General features: G+C 45.4%; 1 protein-coding gene across 2 annotated transcripts in view; it reads left to right on the top strand.

Annotated features, from left to right (window-relative positions):
* Positions 1–3,980: 3,980 nt before the first annotated feature.
* LOC115129060 (zinc finger protein 385D-like) overlaps positions 3,981–18,258 on the top strand; it is a 47,764-nt gene continuing 33,486 nt past the window's right edge. The window contains exons 1-2 of one of the 2 annotated variants that reach the window (XM_029659205.2): positions 3,981–4,167; positions 7,941–8,062. In XM_029659205.2, the coding sequence (XP_029515065.1) occupies positions 4,158–4,167; positions 7,941–8,062 (132 nt within the window). In that variant the 5' untranslated portion in view covers positions 3,981–4,157. The remainder of the gene's footprint in view (positions 4,168–7,940; positions 8,063–18,258) is intronic. The other variant, XM_029659206.2, reaches the window with a different exon arrangement.

The following is an 18,258-nucleotide window of genomic DNA, read 5'->3' as shown; positions in this document are numbered from 1 at the left end:
CAGAATGCAGCCATCAGATATCTCTCCAGCCTATCTAGCAGTGTTTACTGTAAGGTTAACCATGAAGTGATTAGCATATTAGCCCCCCCTCTTTTATGCTGCTGCTACTCTGTTTATCATATAGTCACTTTAACTATACATTCATGTACATACTACCTCAATTAGGCTGACCAATCAGTGCTACCGCACATTGACTAACCGGGCTATCTGCATTGTGTCCCGCCACCCACCACCCGCCAACCCCTCTTTTACGCTACTGCTACTCTCTGTTCATCATATATGCATAGTCACTTTAACCATATCTACATGTACATACTACCTCAATCAGCCTGAATAACCGATGTCTGTATGTAGCCTTGCTACTTTTATAGCCTCTCTACTGTATATAGCCTGTCTTTTTACTGTTGTTTTATTTCTTTACTTACCTAATGTTCACCTAATACTTTTTTTTGCACTATTGGTTAGAGCCTGTAAGAAAGCATTTCACTGTAAGGTTTACAACTGTTGTATTCGGCGCACGTGACAAATAAACTTTGATTTGATTTGATTTGTGGGTGTGTGTCAAATCAAATCATATTGTCATAAACATATATTTAGCAGATCTTATTGCGGGTGTAGAGAAATGCTTGTGTATCGTGTTTACCCACATGGAATGTATCTGTGATGTGGAATCTCATTCCAAGTTCCCCCGCTGAAGATTTATCATTGGAATGTCTCCAATGTATTTGTTGAAATACATATCCCACATTTCATTGACTAACGTCATCACATAAACACATGATCCAATGGCCTGCAGATCCCCATGGTGATGTTTTTGTGGTCACCAATCAGGTGGCCTGAATGATTGTTGACGTAGCATTTCAATCCTCTCGACCAGGAGATGTAGAGTGGATCTGGATTACTATAGGAAGTACATACAGTATATGGATGGAACCTAGAAGTGACCTCTTCGAGCAGAACAGAAAACCCCAAGAATGAAAAGAAAGAAATGAAGAACTATCAAAACGAGCAATATCAGAGTCTGGACTATATATACTGAACAAAAATATAACATGTAAATTGTTGGTCCCGTGTCTCATGAGCTGAAGTAAAATATCCCAGAAATGTTCCATAAAAAGTTTATTTCTCTCAAATTTTGTGCACAATTTTCTTTTCCTCCCTGTAGGTGAGCATTTCTCCTTTTGCCAAGATAATCCATCCACCTGACAAGTGTGGCATATCAAGATTAAACAGCGTGATCATTACACAGGTGCACCCTGTGCTGGGGACAATAAAAGGACAATAAAATGTGCGGTTCTGTCAGACAAGACAATACCATGCAATTGGTATGCTGACTGCAGGAATGTCTTCCAGAGCTGTTGCCAGAGAATGTAATGTTAATGTCTCTACCATAAGCCGCCTCTAACGTTGTTTTAGAGAATTTATCAGTACGACCAATAGGCCACACAACCGCAGGACACGTGTAACCACGCCAGCCCAGGACCTCCACATCAGGCTTCACAACCGCAGGACACGTGTAACCACGCCAGCCCAGGACCTCCACATCTGCTTCTTCACCTGTGGGATCATCTGAGACCAGCCCCCCAGACAGCTGATGTACCTGAGGAGTATTTCTGTCTGTAATAAAAGCCCTTTTGTGGTGAAAAACTTATTCTGATTAGCTGGGCCTGGCTCCCCAGTGGGTGGGCCTATTCCCTCCCTGGCGCACCCACAGACCCTTGTATTATTTGGAGAGTGGCAGATCCAATACACCATTCCATTTAAATGCCAATCTCTTCCTGATTAATCTGTCCCAGGTGCCACGGAATGTGAGAAAACACATGTTATTGTCCTCCTCCCAAAAAGAGGGGAGGCTGGAACAGAGAGTGGACAGGAAACTAGGTTCACACACCAAAACTCATTTATATTATGTTTGTGTGTGTGTGTGTGTGTGTGTGTGTGTGTGTGTGTGTGTGTGTGTGTGTGTGTGAAACAGAGACTGTTGTGTACTTGAGTACATGCGTTAGTACATGCACATGTGATGATGATGGTGATGGTGATGATTCCAGCACACCACACACTTGCCCTTCCCTAGTGGGATGTTATGGTCCCACAACATGTCTGCCTGACATATGATGGGGTTTCCTTCTGACACAGTGAAGCCAGGGATGCATCTAACAAATACCTGCCTCTGGAGGAATGGAGTGAGGATGTGAAAGAATTTATACACATATTTACACACAGGCTCATCCAAAGACAACAGCCTGGGCAGCCTCCATAGACTCACAGTGGATGGAATGAATCACAGTGAGGAAGCAGGGATTTCCCCCTTTTTAAGGCTGGATGTGATCACAATGTCCTATATGCCCCACTAGATCACACCACTTCTCTGCTCTTTCTCCTTCTCCTTCTCTCTCTTTCTGTGTGTGTACGTGTTTTTAGATTAACAAGAGCACCTGGCTCAGTCACGACTTGACCAATAACGTCAAATAGCCTACTACAGATAACACAGGCACACCCTGCATATGGCGCCTACACCCCAATAAAGTTGTGGGAAAGGACAATAAACAACCTTGCAACAGGTGCTTCCAACAGGTGCTTTCAAAATATTTATAACACAATGCATGAGCAGTGGAGTAAATCTTCACTCTCAGAGAGAGAGAGAGAGAACACTAGAAAGGAGGTAGGTGGAGGGGGAGGGATACAGAAGCCCCGTTTACACCTGGTGCTAGCATCCGTCCCTTGTCCTGATCTTGTCCACATTCTGATTGTGCCCACATTTTTAGACAGGTGTAGACGATTAAAAGATGCATCTTCCTGACCACCTTCGGAGGTAGTCAGAGACTCATTGAATCTAGATATCAATCAAGTGTAAACAGATCTGGATGGTCAAACCATTTAAATCATCATTATACATGCGTATTAATACACACTTGTACATGTGTAAAATAGGACCAATATAGAGAAGCATGCAGCTGTAGATTATGTGGGTTGACACCGCTTGGTCTATGAATCTCAAACGCCTGCTCGGCGAATCTCAAAACACAGATGGTATGTGCTCGCGCAACCCTTTTTTTATTTATTTATTTTTTTATTTCACCTTTATTTAACCAGGTAAGCAAGTTGAGAACAAGTTCTCATTTACAATTGCGACCTGGCCAAGATAAAGCAAAGCAGTTCGACACATACAACGACACAGAGTTACACATGGAGTAAAACAAACATACAGTCAATAATACAGTAAAAAAACGGCCTTACTCAAGCCGTAACACAGTAGACGTTTTCTTGTGTCCTTCTGTTTTGTATGATATGTTATGTTTCAGCGATATGTCTGAATTTGTAACTTTCCCTCCAATTTGTATGATATGGTTACATCCACCGATCCGTATGATAAATTACGAATTTCAATTACTATTATATGTTACGAATTTTCATACTTGTTAATGCCATACTTGTAAATTTTTTTGTGAAAAATCTATACAACCAAGCTAAACCAAACTTCAGCTGTCACCTGAATAAATTGGCTACACTAGCTATCTAGCTAGCTCTCTGTCACCATTCCACATCCTGTCTCAGCTCACGTCTCACAGCGTCTGTGTCCTGAGAAGGTATCTGCTGAAGCCAGACCCAATTGCAAATATAATCCACCAAATTCTTCTTCTTCTTCTTCTTCTTCTTATTATTATTATTATACCAGCCTCTAAAATCATTGACATGTAGCTTGATGAAAAGCATCAATAATAGTTTTAAATAAATACATACATATTATTTTGAATAAATATCTAAAATAATTTGGATAGCCTACATGGAGGTATCAGGAAATATGGTCAAAATGCAGACACAGTGGACAGATAAGAGAAACATTTTAGCAGGATGTGTAAACGGACAAACCTTGATCAGATAGTGATTGGAACATCATGATCAGATGACAAAACCCACATGTTGGAGCAAGGTGTAAACAAGGCTAGAGAGGCAGCGAGGGAGTTGAGAGGAAGGAGAGTAGCCTACTACAGCAGTGAGAGGTAGACTATTGTGGAGGAGACAAGACTCATTCCGGACCCATCGCACAGCTACCTTGTGCTAGAGTCGATTTGGCTGCGGGGGAAAGACTTGAGCGGCAGGAGCTGAATTTGCATGAAGACGGACTATTGCCTGTTGATAAATTGACGAAAACCAGGATGTATTTTGGTAAGTAGGTACTTCTACAGTAGGAAATTATCAGAATGCTTTTAGGTAGCCTAAATAGATATATATGTATATATATTTGTTTTTACGGAAACGGGTTATACAAATTAAAATGTATGTCCCAAGTCTAATCGATATTGTTTTTTATGGCTCAGTAGCTTAAATGCGCAGATAGTTGCTTCATTTAAAATGTGTCAGGTAAAAAGATGCGCTCTTTGCGGGCGTGTGAAACAGAAATAGCCTGTTGCCCATCCTGTATGTTGCCCATCCGGCAAAGTTGTTAAGTCTGCCTTTTTGTTTTGTTTTCTTTATATATTTCAAGCACTTGGTGTAGCCTAATGTTGCATGAAATGTTTTACAAAATGTATTATTGTGTAATGCAGTATAGTATAGCCTAATCAAGTCCCAGTGGACAAAACGTTAGTTGACAAATCCAACCGAATGTAAATCAAAACTAGACATTGAACTGACGTATGTGCCCAGGGCGCTTAGTTTATGTTTAAGTTGACATGGCCTACACATTGTCCCAGAGATCGGGCACAACTCTTACCACTTTCTGTCTGAATGTCTCCATGGCCTCAAGGCAATCTGCTGGCATTTCACTATGTTTTCATTCATGGTCTTTACTGTAATAATGATACTCCTGTTTCCTCACCTCAGAACTCTATGTGGTGATAAAGCATGACAATACTCCCTACTTCATGCCTGATCTGCTACATAATACTCCTCCACAGTCTATCTGCTTCCCAAATGGTACCTTATTCTGTACATAGTGCACTACTTTTGACCAGAGCCCTATGAGAGTGACCAATGGGATTAATTACAAATAATAGAATGCATTTGCCTCCCTGCATGTCTCTCAGCCACAGGGAATGTTATTACTATCTATACAGTTTCCATTACAGGGCTATACTCTATACAGAGAGAGAGAGACAGAGAGAGAGAGCATGGGACTAAGAGAGGGACTGAGAGAGAGACAGACAGCGAGAGAGAGAGAGAGAGAGAGACTGAGACAGAGAGAGACAGAGCGACTTAGAGAGAGACAGACAGAGAGACACAGTGCGAGAGAGACTGAGACAGAGAGAGACAGAGAGAGAGACAAAGAGAGAGACTGAGCGAGAGACACAGAGAGAGAGAGAGCGAGACAGAGAGAAACAGAGACACTGCAAGAGAGAGAGAAACAGAGAGAGAGAGAGAGAATATTTATGTTTATTTATTTTCCCTTTTGTACTTGAACTATTTGCACACACTATTTGTCTTTATTATTTTTGGAGGTTTTCTGAGTCTAATGTTTACTGTTAATTTGGATTGTTTATTTCACTTTTGTTTATTATCTACTTCACTTGCTTTGCAATGTTAACATATGTTTCCCATTCCAATAAAGCCCTTAAATTGAAATGTAATTTAATTTAATTGAGAGAGAGAGCTGTGAACTATCTGAGAGAAAAGGCAAGAAGGGCCTTCTATGCCATCAAAAGGAATACAAAATTCGACATACTAATTGTGACCAACCACCTTGATTCGGCCTTATGTAGCAAAATATGAAATTGTGTTTTTTACATTGGATTAAAGCCGAGACAGAGTTACAAAATGGTACATCATACACTGCATTTGAGGAACAATGAAAAAGTAATTCTGCTTTGAAATTCGATAAACTTGTATCCTCACTTTTGAGAAAATGGCCTTTGAATGTTTTGGTACCTACTGTAGAGCTCTTCTTTGGGGTGGCAGCGTAGCCTAGTGGTTAGAGTGTTGGACTAGTAACCGGAAGGTTGCGAGTTCAAACCCCTGGTGCAAATCTGTCATTCTGCCCCTGAACAGGCAATTAACCCACTGTTCCCAGGCTGTCATTGAAAATAAGAAGGACTTGCCTGGTTAAATAAAGGTAAAATTTAAATTAAAAAATTTGTTTACACCCATTCAGCATCATTCACACCCTCTTAAGCTTTACCCCCACCCATCTCTTTAAGGGTTGATCCGAGCATTCTGTCCCTACAACAGCAGTCAAGCACCCAAGCTAACTGGCTAACATTGGCTAGCTTGCTAGCTACTTCCAGACACAAATGAGAGAACAGCTCACTGACCATTTTACTAGCCCTAGCAGAGCTGGTTAGGCTGTTTTTATGTTATCCAGAGTGTACACTTTTTTGCCAACGTTTACTGACACCGGCCATATTTAGCGGGTGTTGAGCGTTCGGAAATGTGTCAGTTATTCTGCGCTCTGGCACATTCAGAGTAGATAGCCAGAGGGAATTTACCAGCTAGCTAGCTAACAGTACACTTTAACTTACACTTTAACACTTTAACTTGAAATGAAAACAACGTTCTGTCAAAATTAGAAATGTGTAATATCTGAAAATGTAGCTAGCTAGACTATCTTACCTGTATACATTATGGATGGACACTTCTTCGTGTCATGGATGCCATGGTTGTGCTTAGTTTGAAGATGTAATCCGGAGACAGCTGTTTTCTCCATCTCTTTAGCTATCATACTCGAATTTAAGCTGCGTTAGACAGGATTACCTACACATACTGACCAGCTCAAATAGACAGAAGCATGCTATATGGCAGACCAATCTGAACTCATCTCTCGGCATGTCCAGCCCACTTATTATCTCAGCCAATCATGGCTAGTGGGAAGGTTGCTCGCTTTTTCTGTGGTTAAACCAACTGGCTCATAATTTAACAATTGTATTCGTATTTAGAAATGGCATACAAGTTTGTTATTAAGGCACATGAAGGTTCATATGTTCCAGAAGGCATTTCGGCCAACAAAAACAACACATTTTGATAAAACAAAAAACTTTAAGTTCAAATGACTCTCATGTGAAGTAGTGACCACGACATACGCCTAGTTTCCTGAAACGAGTCACAAGTAGGATCTGGCAAAAAATAAAATATAGAACCTATTGCTCTTTATGGTTGTGAGGTCTGGGGTCCACTCACCTACCAAGATTTCATAAAATGGGACAAACATTATTTGACCCTAAACAGAGAGTACACAGTGGCAGAATATCTGACCACTGTGACTGAACCAAAATTAAGGAAAGCTTTGATTATATACAGACTCAGTGAGCATAGCCTTGCTATTGAGAAAGGCAGCCGTAGGCAGACCGTGCTCTCAAGAGAAGACAGGCTATGTGCACACTGCCCTCCAAAATGAGGTGGAAACTGAGCTGCACTTCCTAACCTCCTGCCAAATGTATGACCATATTAGAGAAACATATTTCCCTCAGATTACACAGACTCACAAAGAATTTGAAAACAAATCCAATCTTGATAAACTCCCATATCTATTGGGTGAAATACCACAGTCTGCCACCACAGCAGCAAGATTTGTGACCTGTTATCACAAGAAAAGAGAGAGAGAGAGAGCGAGAAAGGGGGAGAGAGAGACAGAGAGAGAGGGGGGGGGGCCGGAACAGAGAAAACACATGCACAAACACAGACTCGCACATACACACATACACTTGTAGGGTAATCAGATCTAATGGTTGTGCAGCAGGGTGTGCGTGGGCCTCTGATTGATACGATTATATATTCTGCTTCTGAATCAAACTGTAATCAGGCTCTGTAGAAATGCAAAAACAAAAACATCACTCGATAATCAGGAACTCAGCCACACAAACAAAGCTAATCACAGAGGAGGACACATTAATGAGTTTATGTCCTTGTGTGTGAATGTCAGTAAAGCTGTGATTGACCCCCTCTCCCTCACCCTCTTTTTGTAACGAGAAAAATCTGTTTAGAATTGACTTGATCACTGCGTCTCCTAGGTAACGTCTGTCAGAACACCACCATGCACTCATTGGCCCGTGGGCCCTCTGCGAGTGGTGCCCAAACCTCCATGGCGCTGAAGCCCCTCATCCCGTTCAGCCTGTTCCCTGGCTTCAGTGAAGTGAGTAGTGGCAATCACCACCATCACCATAGTTACAATGCTGTCAATCACTTTGTTGTCATCACAGAAGATTGATGCCCATACCACCCAGAGCCATATATTTATATGTAAATATATGGCTCTGTTTCCACCTACACACTTGTGTAGATCTGAAGAGATTAGATAAGCAACCGATGTTATTACTGGTATCTCTGTTTTACCCTTCTGATAGGCCAGGTGGAAACACCCCCTAAGGCTTGATTTGGGATTGGGCGCCTGTCACAATAATCCATATTGACACTGAGGTGACCTAGAGTGACCCAGCTAAAGGCCACAACCATTGACAAAGAAAGGTGGGACTCTGCAGGATGATATTCGTCTAATGGTTTAATCACCATGTCACACTGCAGAGACTGAAATCTGGTAAAACACAGCAGTTGAGAAACTAATTTATTACAGTACATGTCAGTTAACCATCTCCCATAGAGATTAGGTTCAAATCAACATGGATAAGTAATACACTATGGGCCTCCTGAGTGGCACCGCGGTCTAAGGCACTGCATTGCAGTGCTTGAGGCATCACTACAGACATGGGTTTGATCCCAGGCTGTGTCACAGCCGGCCGTGACCTGGAGACCCATGAGGCGGCGCACAATTGTTCCAGTGTCGTTTGGGTTAGGGGAGGGTTTGGCCGGCTGGGTTGTCCTTGTCCCATGGTGCTCTAGCGTCTCCTTGTGGCGGGCTGGGTGCCTGCAAGCTGATTGTGCGGCTTGGCAAGGTTTCGGAGGACGCATGGCTCTCGACCATTTTGTTTTGTTGTTGTCTCTTAGTTAGTAGTACACAATTCTTTGACATTTCTCCACACATCCTGAGGTGAGCTTTACTCCAGTGGTTCCGTGGACCACCAGGGTACTGCAGGTGGTCTGCGATTATTATTATTTATTTATTTATTTTTTGCCGATTTTTGTTTATTACAGTTTTTTCTATTCCAAAAATAATAACAGTTGGGAGTATTAATGGTATTATAAGCAATGTTACATTACTTTTCACAATGTAAATTGTTAACAATAATAATAATCATAATAGGCCTTTCATTTGTTACATTCATTGCTAAATATGGACTACATTTGACCTCCCAAGTGGCGCAGCGGTCTAATGCACTGCATCGCAGTGTTGTGCCGTCACTACAGCCGTGACCGGGAGTCCCATGGGGTGGTGCACAATTGGCCCAGCATCATACGGGTCTTTCTATTAGAACTCTCAGTCCAGGACTTTCAATTAGAACTCTCTGTCTAGGTCTTTCTATTAGAACTCTCTGTCTAAGGTCTTTCTATTAGAACTCTCAGTCCAGGACTTTCAATTAGAACTCTCTGTCCAGGACTTTCAATTAGAACTCTCTGTCTAGGTCTTTCAATTAGAACTCTCTGTCCAGGTCTTTCAATTAGAACTCTCTGTCCAGGTCTTTCAATTAGAACTCTCAGTCCAGGGCTTTCAATTAGAACTCTCTGTCTAGGTCTTTCAATTAGAACTCTCTGTCTAGGTCTTGTTATTAGAACTCTCAGTCCAGGGCTTTCAATTAGAACTCTCTGTCTAGGTCTTGTTATTAGAACTCTCAGTCCAGGACTTTCAATTAGAACTCTCTGTCCAGGTATTTTTATTAGAACTCTCTGTCTAGGTCTTTTTATTAGAACTCTCTGTCCAGGGCTTTCAATTAGAACTCTCTGTCCAGGACTTTCTATTAGAACTCTCTGTCCAGGTATTTTTATTAGAACTCTCTGTCCAGGGCTTTCAATTAGAACTCTCTGTCCAGGTCTTTTTATTAGAACTGTCTGTCCAGGGCTTTCAATTAGAACTCTCTGTCCAGGACTTTCAATTAGAACTCTCTGTCCAGGTCTTTCTATTAGAACTCTCTGTCCAGGACTTTCAATTACAACTCTCTGTCTTGGTCTTTTTATTAGAACTCTCTGTCTAAAGTCTTTCTATTAGAACTCTCTGTCCAGGACTTTCAATTACAACTCTCTGTCTTGGTCTTTTTATTAGAACTCTCTGTCTAAAGTCTTTCTATTAGAACTCCCTGTCCAGGGCTTTCAATTAGAACTCTCTGTCCAGGACTTTCAATTAGAACTCTCTGTCCAGGACTTTCAATTACAACTCTCTGTCTTGGTCTTTTTATTAGAACTCTCTGTCCTGGTATTTTTATTAGAACTCTCTGTCCAGGTATTTTTATTAGAACTCTCTGTCCGGGTATTTTTATTAGAACTCTCTGTCTAGGTCTTTCAATTAGAACTCTTTGTCCTGGACTTTCTATTAGAACTCTCTGCCCAGGCCTTTGGGCAGGTGGGTGAGTTGCCCCTGTGTTGAAAACGCACTGGCTACTCCTGGCCCCTGAGACATGCTGACTAGTCCTGGCCCCTGAGACACACTGGCTAGTCCTGGCCCCTGAGACACACTGGCTAGTCCTGGCCCCTGAGACATGCTAACTAGTCCTGGCCCCTGAGACACGCTGGCTACTCCTGGCCCCTGAGACACGCTGACTAGTTCTGGCCCCTGAGGCAAGCTGACTAGTCCTGGCCCCTGAGACAAGCTGACTAGTCCTGGCCCCTGAGACATGCTGACTAGTCCTGGCCCCTGAGACATACGGACTAGTCCTGGCCCCTGAGACATGCTGACTAGTCCTGGCCCCTGAGACACGCTGACTACTCCTTGCCCCCGAGACATGCTGACTAATCCTGCCCCCTGAGACAAGCTGACTAGTCCTGGCCCCTGAGACAAGCTGACTAGTCCTGGCCCCTGAGACACGCTGACTACTCCTGGCCCCTGTGGGCTCTACTTCCTGCGCTTGGTAATGAATGTGTAAAATAATTCTATGCGTATGACAAGGTTTCGGAGATAAACAGCAAAACACTTACTCAGAGGAGAATGTTGCCACTTTCACTTCATTTTCATTCCCTCATTTTCAGTGTTTTAGGTTAACACCTACACTTCAAAGTGTGTGTGTTTTGTGTGTTTGTGTGTGTTACGACAGCTCTCCCTCTAATAACTCTCTCTCTGTAAGGCCACTCTGCCCCTGATGGGAAACTAAACACACGTTGGTCAGGGTCTCACTCCATTTCACTTCTCTTTACCAAACCCTTCCACGTTTCTCTCCTCTGTGAATCCCAAATCACCGCCTCCCCATAGGAGAATCCTTTGAAAAAGCCTTTTTGGTTCCGGGTAGAACCCTTTTGGGTTCCATGTAGAACCCCTATCACAGAGGGTTCTACATGGAACCCAAGAGAGTTCGACCTGGAACCAAAATGGGTTCTACCTGGAACCCGACGCCAGGACAGCGGAGTCATTCACCACCTTCCGGAGACACCTGAAACCCCACCTCTTTAAGGAATACCTAGGATAGGATAAAGTAATCCCTCTCCCCCCCCTTAAAAGATTTAGATGCACTACTGTTCCACTGGATGTCATAAGGTGAATGCACCAATTTGTAAGTCGCTCTGGATAAGAGCGTCTGCTAAATGACTTAAATGTAAATGTAAAAACAAAAAATGGTTCTCCTATAGGGACAGTCGAAGAAACCATTATGGAAACCGTTTTTCTAAGTGTGTACCAAGTCACTCGGAGGGCCATCTGTTGTCACGTGTTACTGACACCATCAACTTCAGGACTCGTGACATGAATGATGCAATTCATGTTCCACTGTTAAATAATAAAACAAGCATGAAATTCAAATGAACAAAACCCCCCTGCAGTTTCACAAAATATAAACCTGAGTAACAATTAATGATGCCGTATTCAGAAATCACTCCACCGTTTCCTGGTTGGTAAAATCCTAATAGTTTGTGATGAAACAAGCAAGTATAGTGTAGAGAATCATAGTACCATCTAAACTCCTGTGAAATATATTTTCCATAACCAAAAATATTGGTTTTCAGCTGTTTGAAGCTAGTGCACAAAACTGAAAGTAAAACACACAAAAATGTAACTAAAGAACAGGAAGCATATAAATAGTAACTAAAGAACAGGAAGCATATAAATAGTAACTAAATAACAGGAAGCATATAAATAGTAACTAAAGAACAGGAAGCATATAAATAGTAACTAAATAACAGGAAGCATATAAATAGTAACTAAAGAACAGGAAGCATATAAATAGTAACTAAAGAACAGGAAGCATATAAATAGTAACTAAAGAACAGGAAGCATATAAATAGCACACATGTAACAGATACACTTCTTCTTAGATTAGCTTTCAATGAGAAAGACATGCCCCCCCTCTCATTCCCTCCATGCCCCCCTCTCACTCACTCCATGTCCCCCCTCACTCCCTCCATGTCCCCCTCTCACTCCCTCCATGTCCCCCTCGCACTCCTCCATGTCCCCCTCTCACTCACTCCATGCCCCCCCTCTCACTCCCTCCATGTCCCCCTCTCACTCCCTCCATGTCCCCCTCTCACTCCCTCCATGTCCCCCTCTCACTCACTCCATGTCCCCCTCGCACTCCCTCATGTCCCCCTCTCACCCCTCCATGTCCCCCTCTCACTCCCTCCATGTCCCCCTCTCACTCCCTCCATGTCCCCCCTCTCACTCCCTCCATGTCCCCCTCTCACTTCCTCCATGTCCCCCTCTCACAACCTCCATGTCTCCCCCTCTCACTCCCTCCATGTCCCCCTCTCACAACCTCCATGTCTCCCCCTATCACTCCCTCCATGTCCCCCCTCTCACAACCTCCATGTCTCCCCCTCTCACTCCCTCCATATCCCCCTCTCACTCCCTCCATGTCCCCCTCTCCCTCCCTCCATGTCCCCCTCTCACTCCCTCCATGTCCCCCCTCTCACTCTCTCCATGTCCCTTCTCTCCTCACTCCCTCCATGTCCCCCTCTCACTCTCTCCATGTCCCTTCACTCCTCACTCCCTCCATGTCCCCCTCTCACTCTCTCCATGTCCCTTCACTCCTCACTCCCTCCATGTCTCCCCTCTCACTCCCTCCATGTCCCCCTTTCACTCCGTCCATGTCCATCCCCTCTCACTCCCTCCATGTCCCCCTCTCACAGCCTCTATGTCCCCCTTTTATTCCCTCCATGTCCCCCTTCACTCCCTCCATGTCCCCCTCTCACTCCCTCCATGTCCCCCTCTCACTCCCTCCATGTCCCCCCTCTCAATCCCTCCATGTCCCCCCTCTCACAACCTCCATGTCTCCCCTCTCACTTCCTCCATGTCCCCCTCTCACAGCCTCCATGTCCCTTCTCTCCTCACTCCCTCCATGTCCCCCCTCTCACTCTCTCCATGTCCCTTCTCTCCTCACTTCCTCCATGTCCCCCTCTCACTCTCTCCATGTCCCTTCACTCCTCACTCCTCACTCCCTCCATGTCTCCCCTCTCACTTCCTCAATTTCCCCTTTCACTCACTCCGTCCATGTCCCCCTCTCACCCCCTCCATGTCCCCCCTCTCACCCCCTCCATGTCCCCCCTCTCACCCCCTCCATGTCTCCCCTCTCACTCCCTCCATGTCCCCCTCTCACCCCCCCTCCATGTCCCCCCTCTCACCCCCTCCATGTCCCCCTCTCACCCCCTCCATGTCCCCCTCTCACTGCCTCCATGTCCCCCTCTCACATGCTTTCTCTTTTACTCTGTTTCTTTCTTTCTCTCTCTCTCCATCCATTCCACCCTTTTGCCTTCTCTTACACTCTGTCTGTCTGTCTGTCTGTCTGTCTGTCTGTCTGTCTGTCTGTCTGTCTGTCTGTCTGTCTGTCTGTCTGTCTGTCTGTCTGTCTGTCTGTCTGTCTGACTGACTGACTGACTGACTGACTGACTGACTGACTGACTGACTGACTGACTGACTGACTGTCTGGCTGGCTGGCTGTATGGTGGTGGTGATTGGTCAGTAGGTTTTGCCAGAATGTTAATGAAATCTGGCTAGGGTAATGGGAATCCGCCCCCTCTCTCAAAAACAGCACTGATGATTTTAACCTGTGGGTGTTTCAGTTGCGTTCGTGTGTACAGTTGAGCTGAACCCTGGCTGCGCTGTCAGTGTTTGTATTTGCTAGTGTGTGTGCGCGTGCGCGTGTGTGTGTGTGTGTGTGTGTGTGTGTGTGTGTGTGTGTGTGTGTGCGTGCGTGCGTGCGTGCGTGCGTGCGTGCGTGCGTGTGTGTGTGTGTGTTACTGTTAGCATTTTCCCCAGGAGTCTGTAAGCGCACATACCCTCCAGCATGTATTTTTGTTTGGCGCCCACATGGGGTTGTCATGGTTACAGGAATGTGTGTGTCGTGTGCCAAGCAGCACGTCTAAAGGGGAGCGATTGATGGGTTGTTTGGCTTGTTGTGTGGTGTTTCTTTTGGGAAAGGCAGAGAGGGGGGCCATAGTGTCCTAAGTGGCCTCTTCGTGAGTTGAGAGAGTTAAACAAACACTCACTCATTCATTTCAGTTCCACATTAAATACTGGCGTTGTCTAATAACAGTCAAGATATTGCAATGCAATAACGGTCAAGAGATGTAATAACAGTCAAGAATGAAACCGCCATCCTTCTGCATGTACTCCAGAGCCGTACTGACTAGTCTCTCTGTCCACAGCCACACCTCATACTACTGACTGTACTGATCATCTCAAACTCAGAACTCTGTCTATCACCTCCCTCAGAGGGACCAGGAAGTGGGAGCTCCAGTACAGCGGTGTTCATACTATGCATGATCTGTTTCTGTCTACTGACACGTAGCCCTTAACTCTCTTTCCTACAGCACATGAAGTAGACAAAAGACAGGTTATAGGAGGGATGGAGAGAATGACAGGTGACATTTGTAAGTGTGAAAAGAGGAAGATACATACAGACAGATAGAGAGAGAAAAGGAGAGAAATTAAAATAAAAAATCGAATCTAATTTATTTATAAAGCCCTTCTTACATCAGCTGATATCTCAAAGTGCTGTACAGAACCCCAGCCTAAAACCCCAAACAGCAAGCAATGCAGGTGTAGAAACACGGTGGCTAGGAAAAACTCCCTAGAAAGGCCAGAACCTAGGAAGAAACCTAGAGAGGAACCAGGCTATGTGGGGTGGCCAGTCCTCTTCTGGCTGTCCTGGGTGGAGATTATAACAGAACATGGCCAAGATGTTCAAATGTTCATAGATGACCAGCAGGGTCAGATAATAATAATCACAGTGGTTGTCGATGGTGCAACAGGTCAGCACCTCAGGAGTAAATGTCAGTGTAAAGGAGAAAGAGAGTGATTGGTTAGAGTTGGGAGAGTGTAGTGATGGGTTAGGGTTGAGAGGAGAGTGTAGTGATGGGTTAGGGTTGAGAGTGTAGAGTGATGGTTGAGGGGAGAGTGTAGAGTGATGGTTAAGAGGAGAGTGTAGAGTGATGGTTAAGAGGAGAGTGTAGAGTGATGGTTGAGGGGAGAGTGTAGAGTGATGGATTAGGGTTGAGAGGAGAGTGTAGAGTGATGGTTTAGGGTAAGGGTTGAGGGGGAGTGTAGAGTGATGGGTTAGGGTTGAGGGGAGAGTGTAGAGTGATGGGTTAGGGTTGAGGGGAAAGTGTAGAGTGATGGGTTAGGGTAAGGTTTGTGTGGGAGTGTAGAGTGATGGGTTAGGGTTGAGGGGAGAGTGTGGTTAGGGTTGAGAGTGATGGTTGAGGGAGAGTGTAGAGTGATGGGTTAGGGTTGAGGGGAGAGTGTAGAGTGATGGTTGAGGGGTGAGGGAGAGTGTAGAGTGATGGGTTAGGGTTGAGAGGAGAGTAGTGATGGTTGAGGGGAGAGTGTAGAGTGATGGGTTAGGGTTGAGAGGAGAGTTTAGTGATGGTTGAGGGGAGAGTGTAGAGTGATGGTTGAGGGGAGAGTGTAGAGTGATGGTTGAGGAGAGTGTAGAGTGATGGTTGAGGGGAGAGTGTAGAGTGATGGTTGAGAGGAGAGTGTAGAGAGATGGGTTAGGGTTGAGAGGAGAGTAGTGATGGTTGAGGGGGGTAGTGTAGAGTGATGGGTTAGGGTTGAGAGGAGAGTTTAGTGATGGTTGAGGGTTGAGAGTGTAGAGTGATGGTTGAGGGAGAGTGTAGAGTGATGGGTTGAGGGGAGAGTTGAGGGAGAGTGTAGAGTGATGGTTGAGGGAGAGTGTGATGAGTGATGGTTGAGAGGAGAGTGTAGAGAGATGGGTTAGGGTTGAGAGAGAGAGTAGAGTGATGATGGGTTAGGGTTGAGAGGAGAGTGTAGTGATGGGTTAGGGTTGAGAGGAGAGGAGAGAGTGTAGAGTGATGGGTTAGGGTTGAGGGGAGAGGAGAGTGTAGAGTGATGGGTTAGGGTTGAGAGGAGAGTAGAGTGATGGGTTAGGGTTGAGAGGAGAGGAGAGAGGGGAAAGTGTAGAGTGATGGGTTAGGGTAAGAGGGTTGAGGGGGGATAGTAGAGTGATGGGTTAGGGTTGAGGGGAGAGTGTAGAGTGATGGTTGAGGGGAGAGTGTAGAGTGATGGGTTAGGGTTGAGGGGAGAGTGTAGAGTGATGGTTGAGGGGAGAGTGTAGAGTGATGGTTGAGGGAGAGTGTAGAGTGATGGGTTAGGGTTGAGGGGAGAGTGTAGAGTGATGGGTTAGGGTTGAGAGGGAGAGTAGAGTGATGGGTTAGGGTTGAGAGGAGAGTGTAGAGTGATGGGTTAGGGTTGAGAGGAGAGTGTAGAGAGTGATGGGTTAGGGTTGAGAGGAGAGGATTGGTTAGGGTTGAGTGTAGAGTGATGGGTTAGGGTAAGGGGGGAGTTGAGGGGAGAGTGTAGAGTGATGGGTTAGGGGAAGGGTGATGAGGGAGAGGGAGAGTAGAGTGATGGGTTAGGGTTGAGGGTTGAGGGGAGAGTGTGAGTGATGGGTTAGGGTTGAGGGGAGAGTGTAGAGTGATGGGTTAGGGTTGAGAGGAGAGTGTAGAGTGATGGGTTAGGGTTGAGGGGAGAGTGTAGAGTGATGGGTTAGGGTTTGAGGTTGGGGGAGAGTGTAGAGTGATGGGTTAGGGTTGAGGGTGTAGAGTGTTAGAGTTGATGGGTTAGGGATTTGAGGGAGAGTGTAGAGTGATGGGTTAGGGTTGAGGGAGTAGAGTGATGGAGTTGGGTTAGGGTTAGGGTTGAGGGAGAGAGAGTGATGGTTAGAGTGATGGGTTAGGGTAAGGGTTGAGGGAGAGTAGAGTGATGGGTTAGGGTTGAGGGGAGAGTGTAGAGTGATGGGTTAGGGTTGAGGGGAGAGTGTAGAGTGATGGGTTAGGGTTGAGAGGAGAGTGTAGAGTGATGGGTTAGGGTAAGGGTTGAGGATGGAGGGTTGAGGGGAGAGTGTAGAGTGATGGGTTGAGGGAAAATTGTAAAGTGATGGGTCAGGGTAAGGTTGAGGGAGTGGGTTAGGATGGTTGAGGGGAGAGTGTAGAGTGATGGGTTAGGGTTGAGGGAGGAGTGAGAGAGATGGTTGGGTTGAGGGGAGAGTGAGGGTTGGGTTAGGGTTGAGAGGAGAGTTAGTTGAGAGTGATGATGGTTAGGGTTGAGAGGAGAGAGAGGGTTGAGGGGAGAGGAGAGTGAGAGTGATGGGTTAGGGTTGAGGGGGAGTGTAGAGTGATGGGTTAGGGTTGAGGGGAGAGTTGAGGTTAGTTGAGAGTGATGGGGTTAGGGTTGAGGAGGAGAGTGTAGAGTGATGGGTTGAGGGTTAGAGTGATGGGTTAGGGAGAGTGTAGAAGGGTTGAGGGTTTGAGAGGAGAGGGGAGAGTGTAGAGTGATGGGTTAGGGTTGAGGGGAGAGTGTAGAGGATGGGTTAGGGTTGAGAGGTAGTGATGGGTTAGGGTTGAGTGAGTGATGGGTTAGGGTTGAGAGGAGAGGGTTAGAGGGAGAGTGTAGAGTGATGGGTTAGGGTAAGGGTTGATGGGGGAGAGTGTAGAGGATGGTTAGGGTTGAGGGAGAGTGTGTAGAGTGATGGTTGAGTAAGGGTTGAGGTTGGTTAGGGTTGAGGGAAAGATGATGGTTGAGGGGAGAGTGTAGATGATGGTTAGGGTTGAAGGAGTGATGAGGGTTGAGGGGGGAGTGTAGAGTGATGGTTGAGGGTTGAGAGTGAGTGATGGGTTAGGGTTGAGGGGAGAGTGTAGAGTGATGGTTGAGGGAGAGTGTAGAGTGATGGGTTAGGGGTTGAGAGTGAGGGTTAGGTAGAGTGAGAGATGGGTTAGGGTTGAGAGGAGAGTGTAGTGATGGGTTAGGGTTGAGAGGAGAGGAGAGTGGGTTAGGGTTGAGAG

Source organism: Oncorhynchus nerka, linkage group LG4 (genome assembly GCF_034236695.1).
Source record: "Oncorhynchus nerka isolate Pitt River linkage group LG4, Oner_Uvic_2.0, whole genome shotgun sequence".
Classification (NCBI taxonomy): domain Eukaryota; kingdom Metazoa; phylum Chordata; class Actinopteri; order Salmoniformes; family Salmonidae; genus Oncorhynchus; species Oncorhynchus nerka.
The sequence above is the reverse complement of the archived record's forward strand: the minus strand, read 5'-3'. Positions and strand labels throughout refer to the sequence as shown.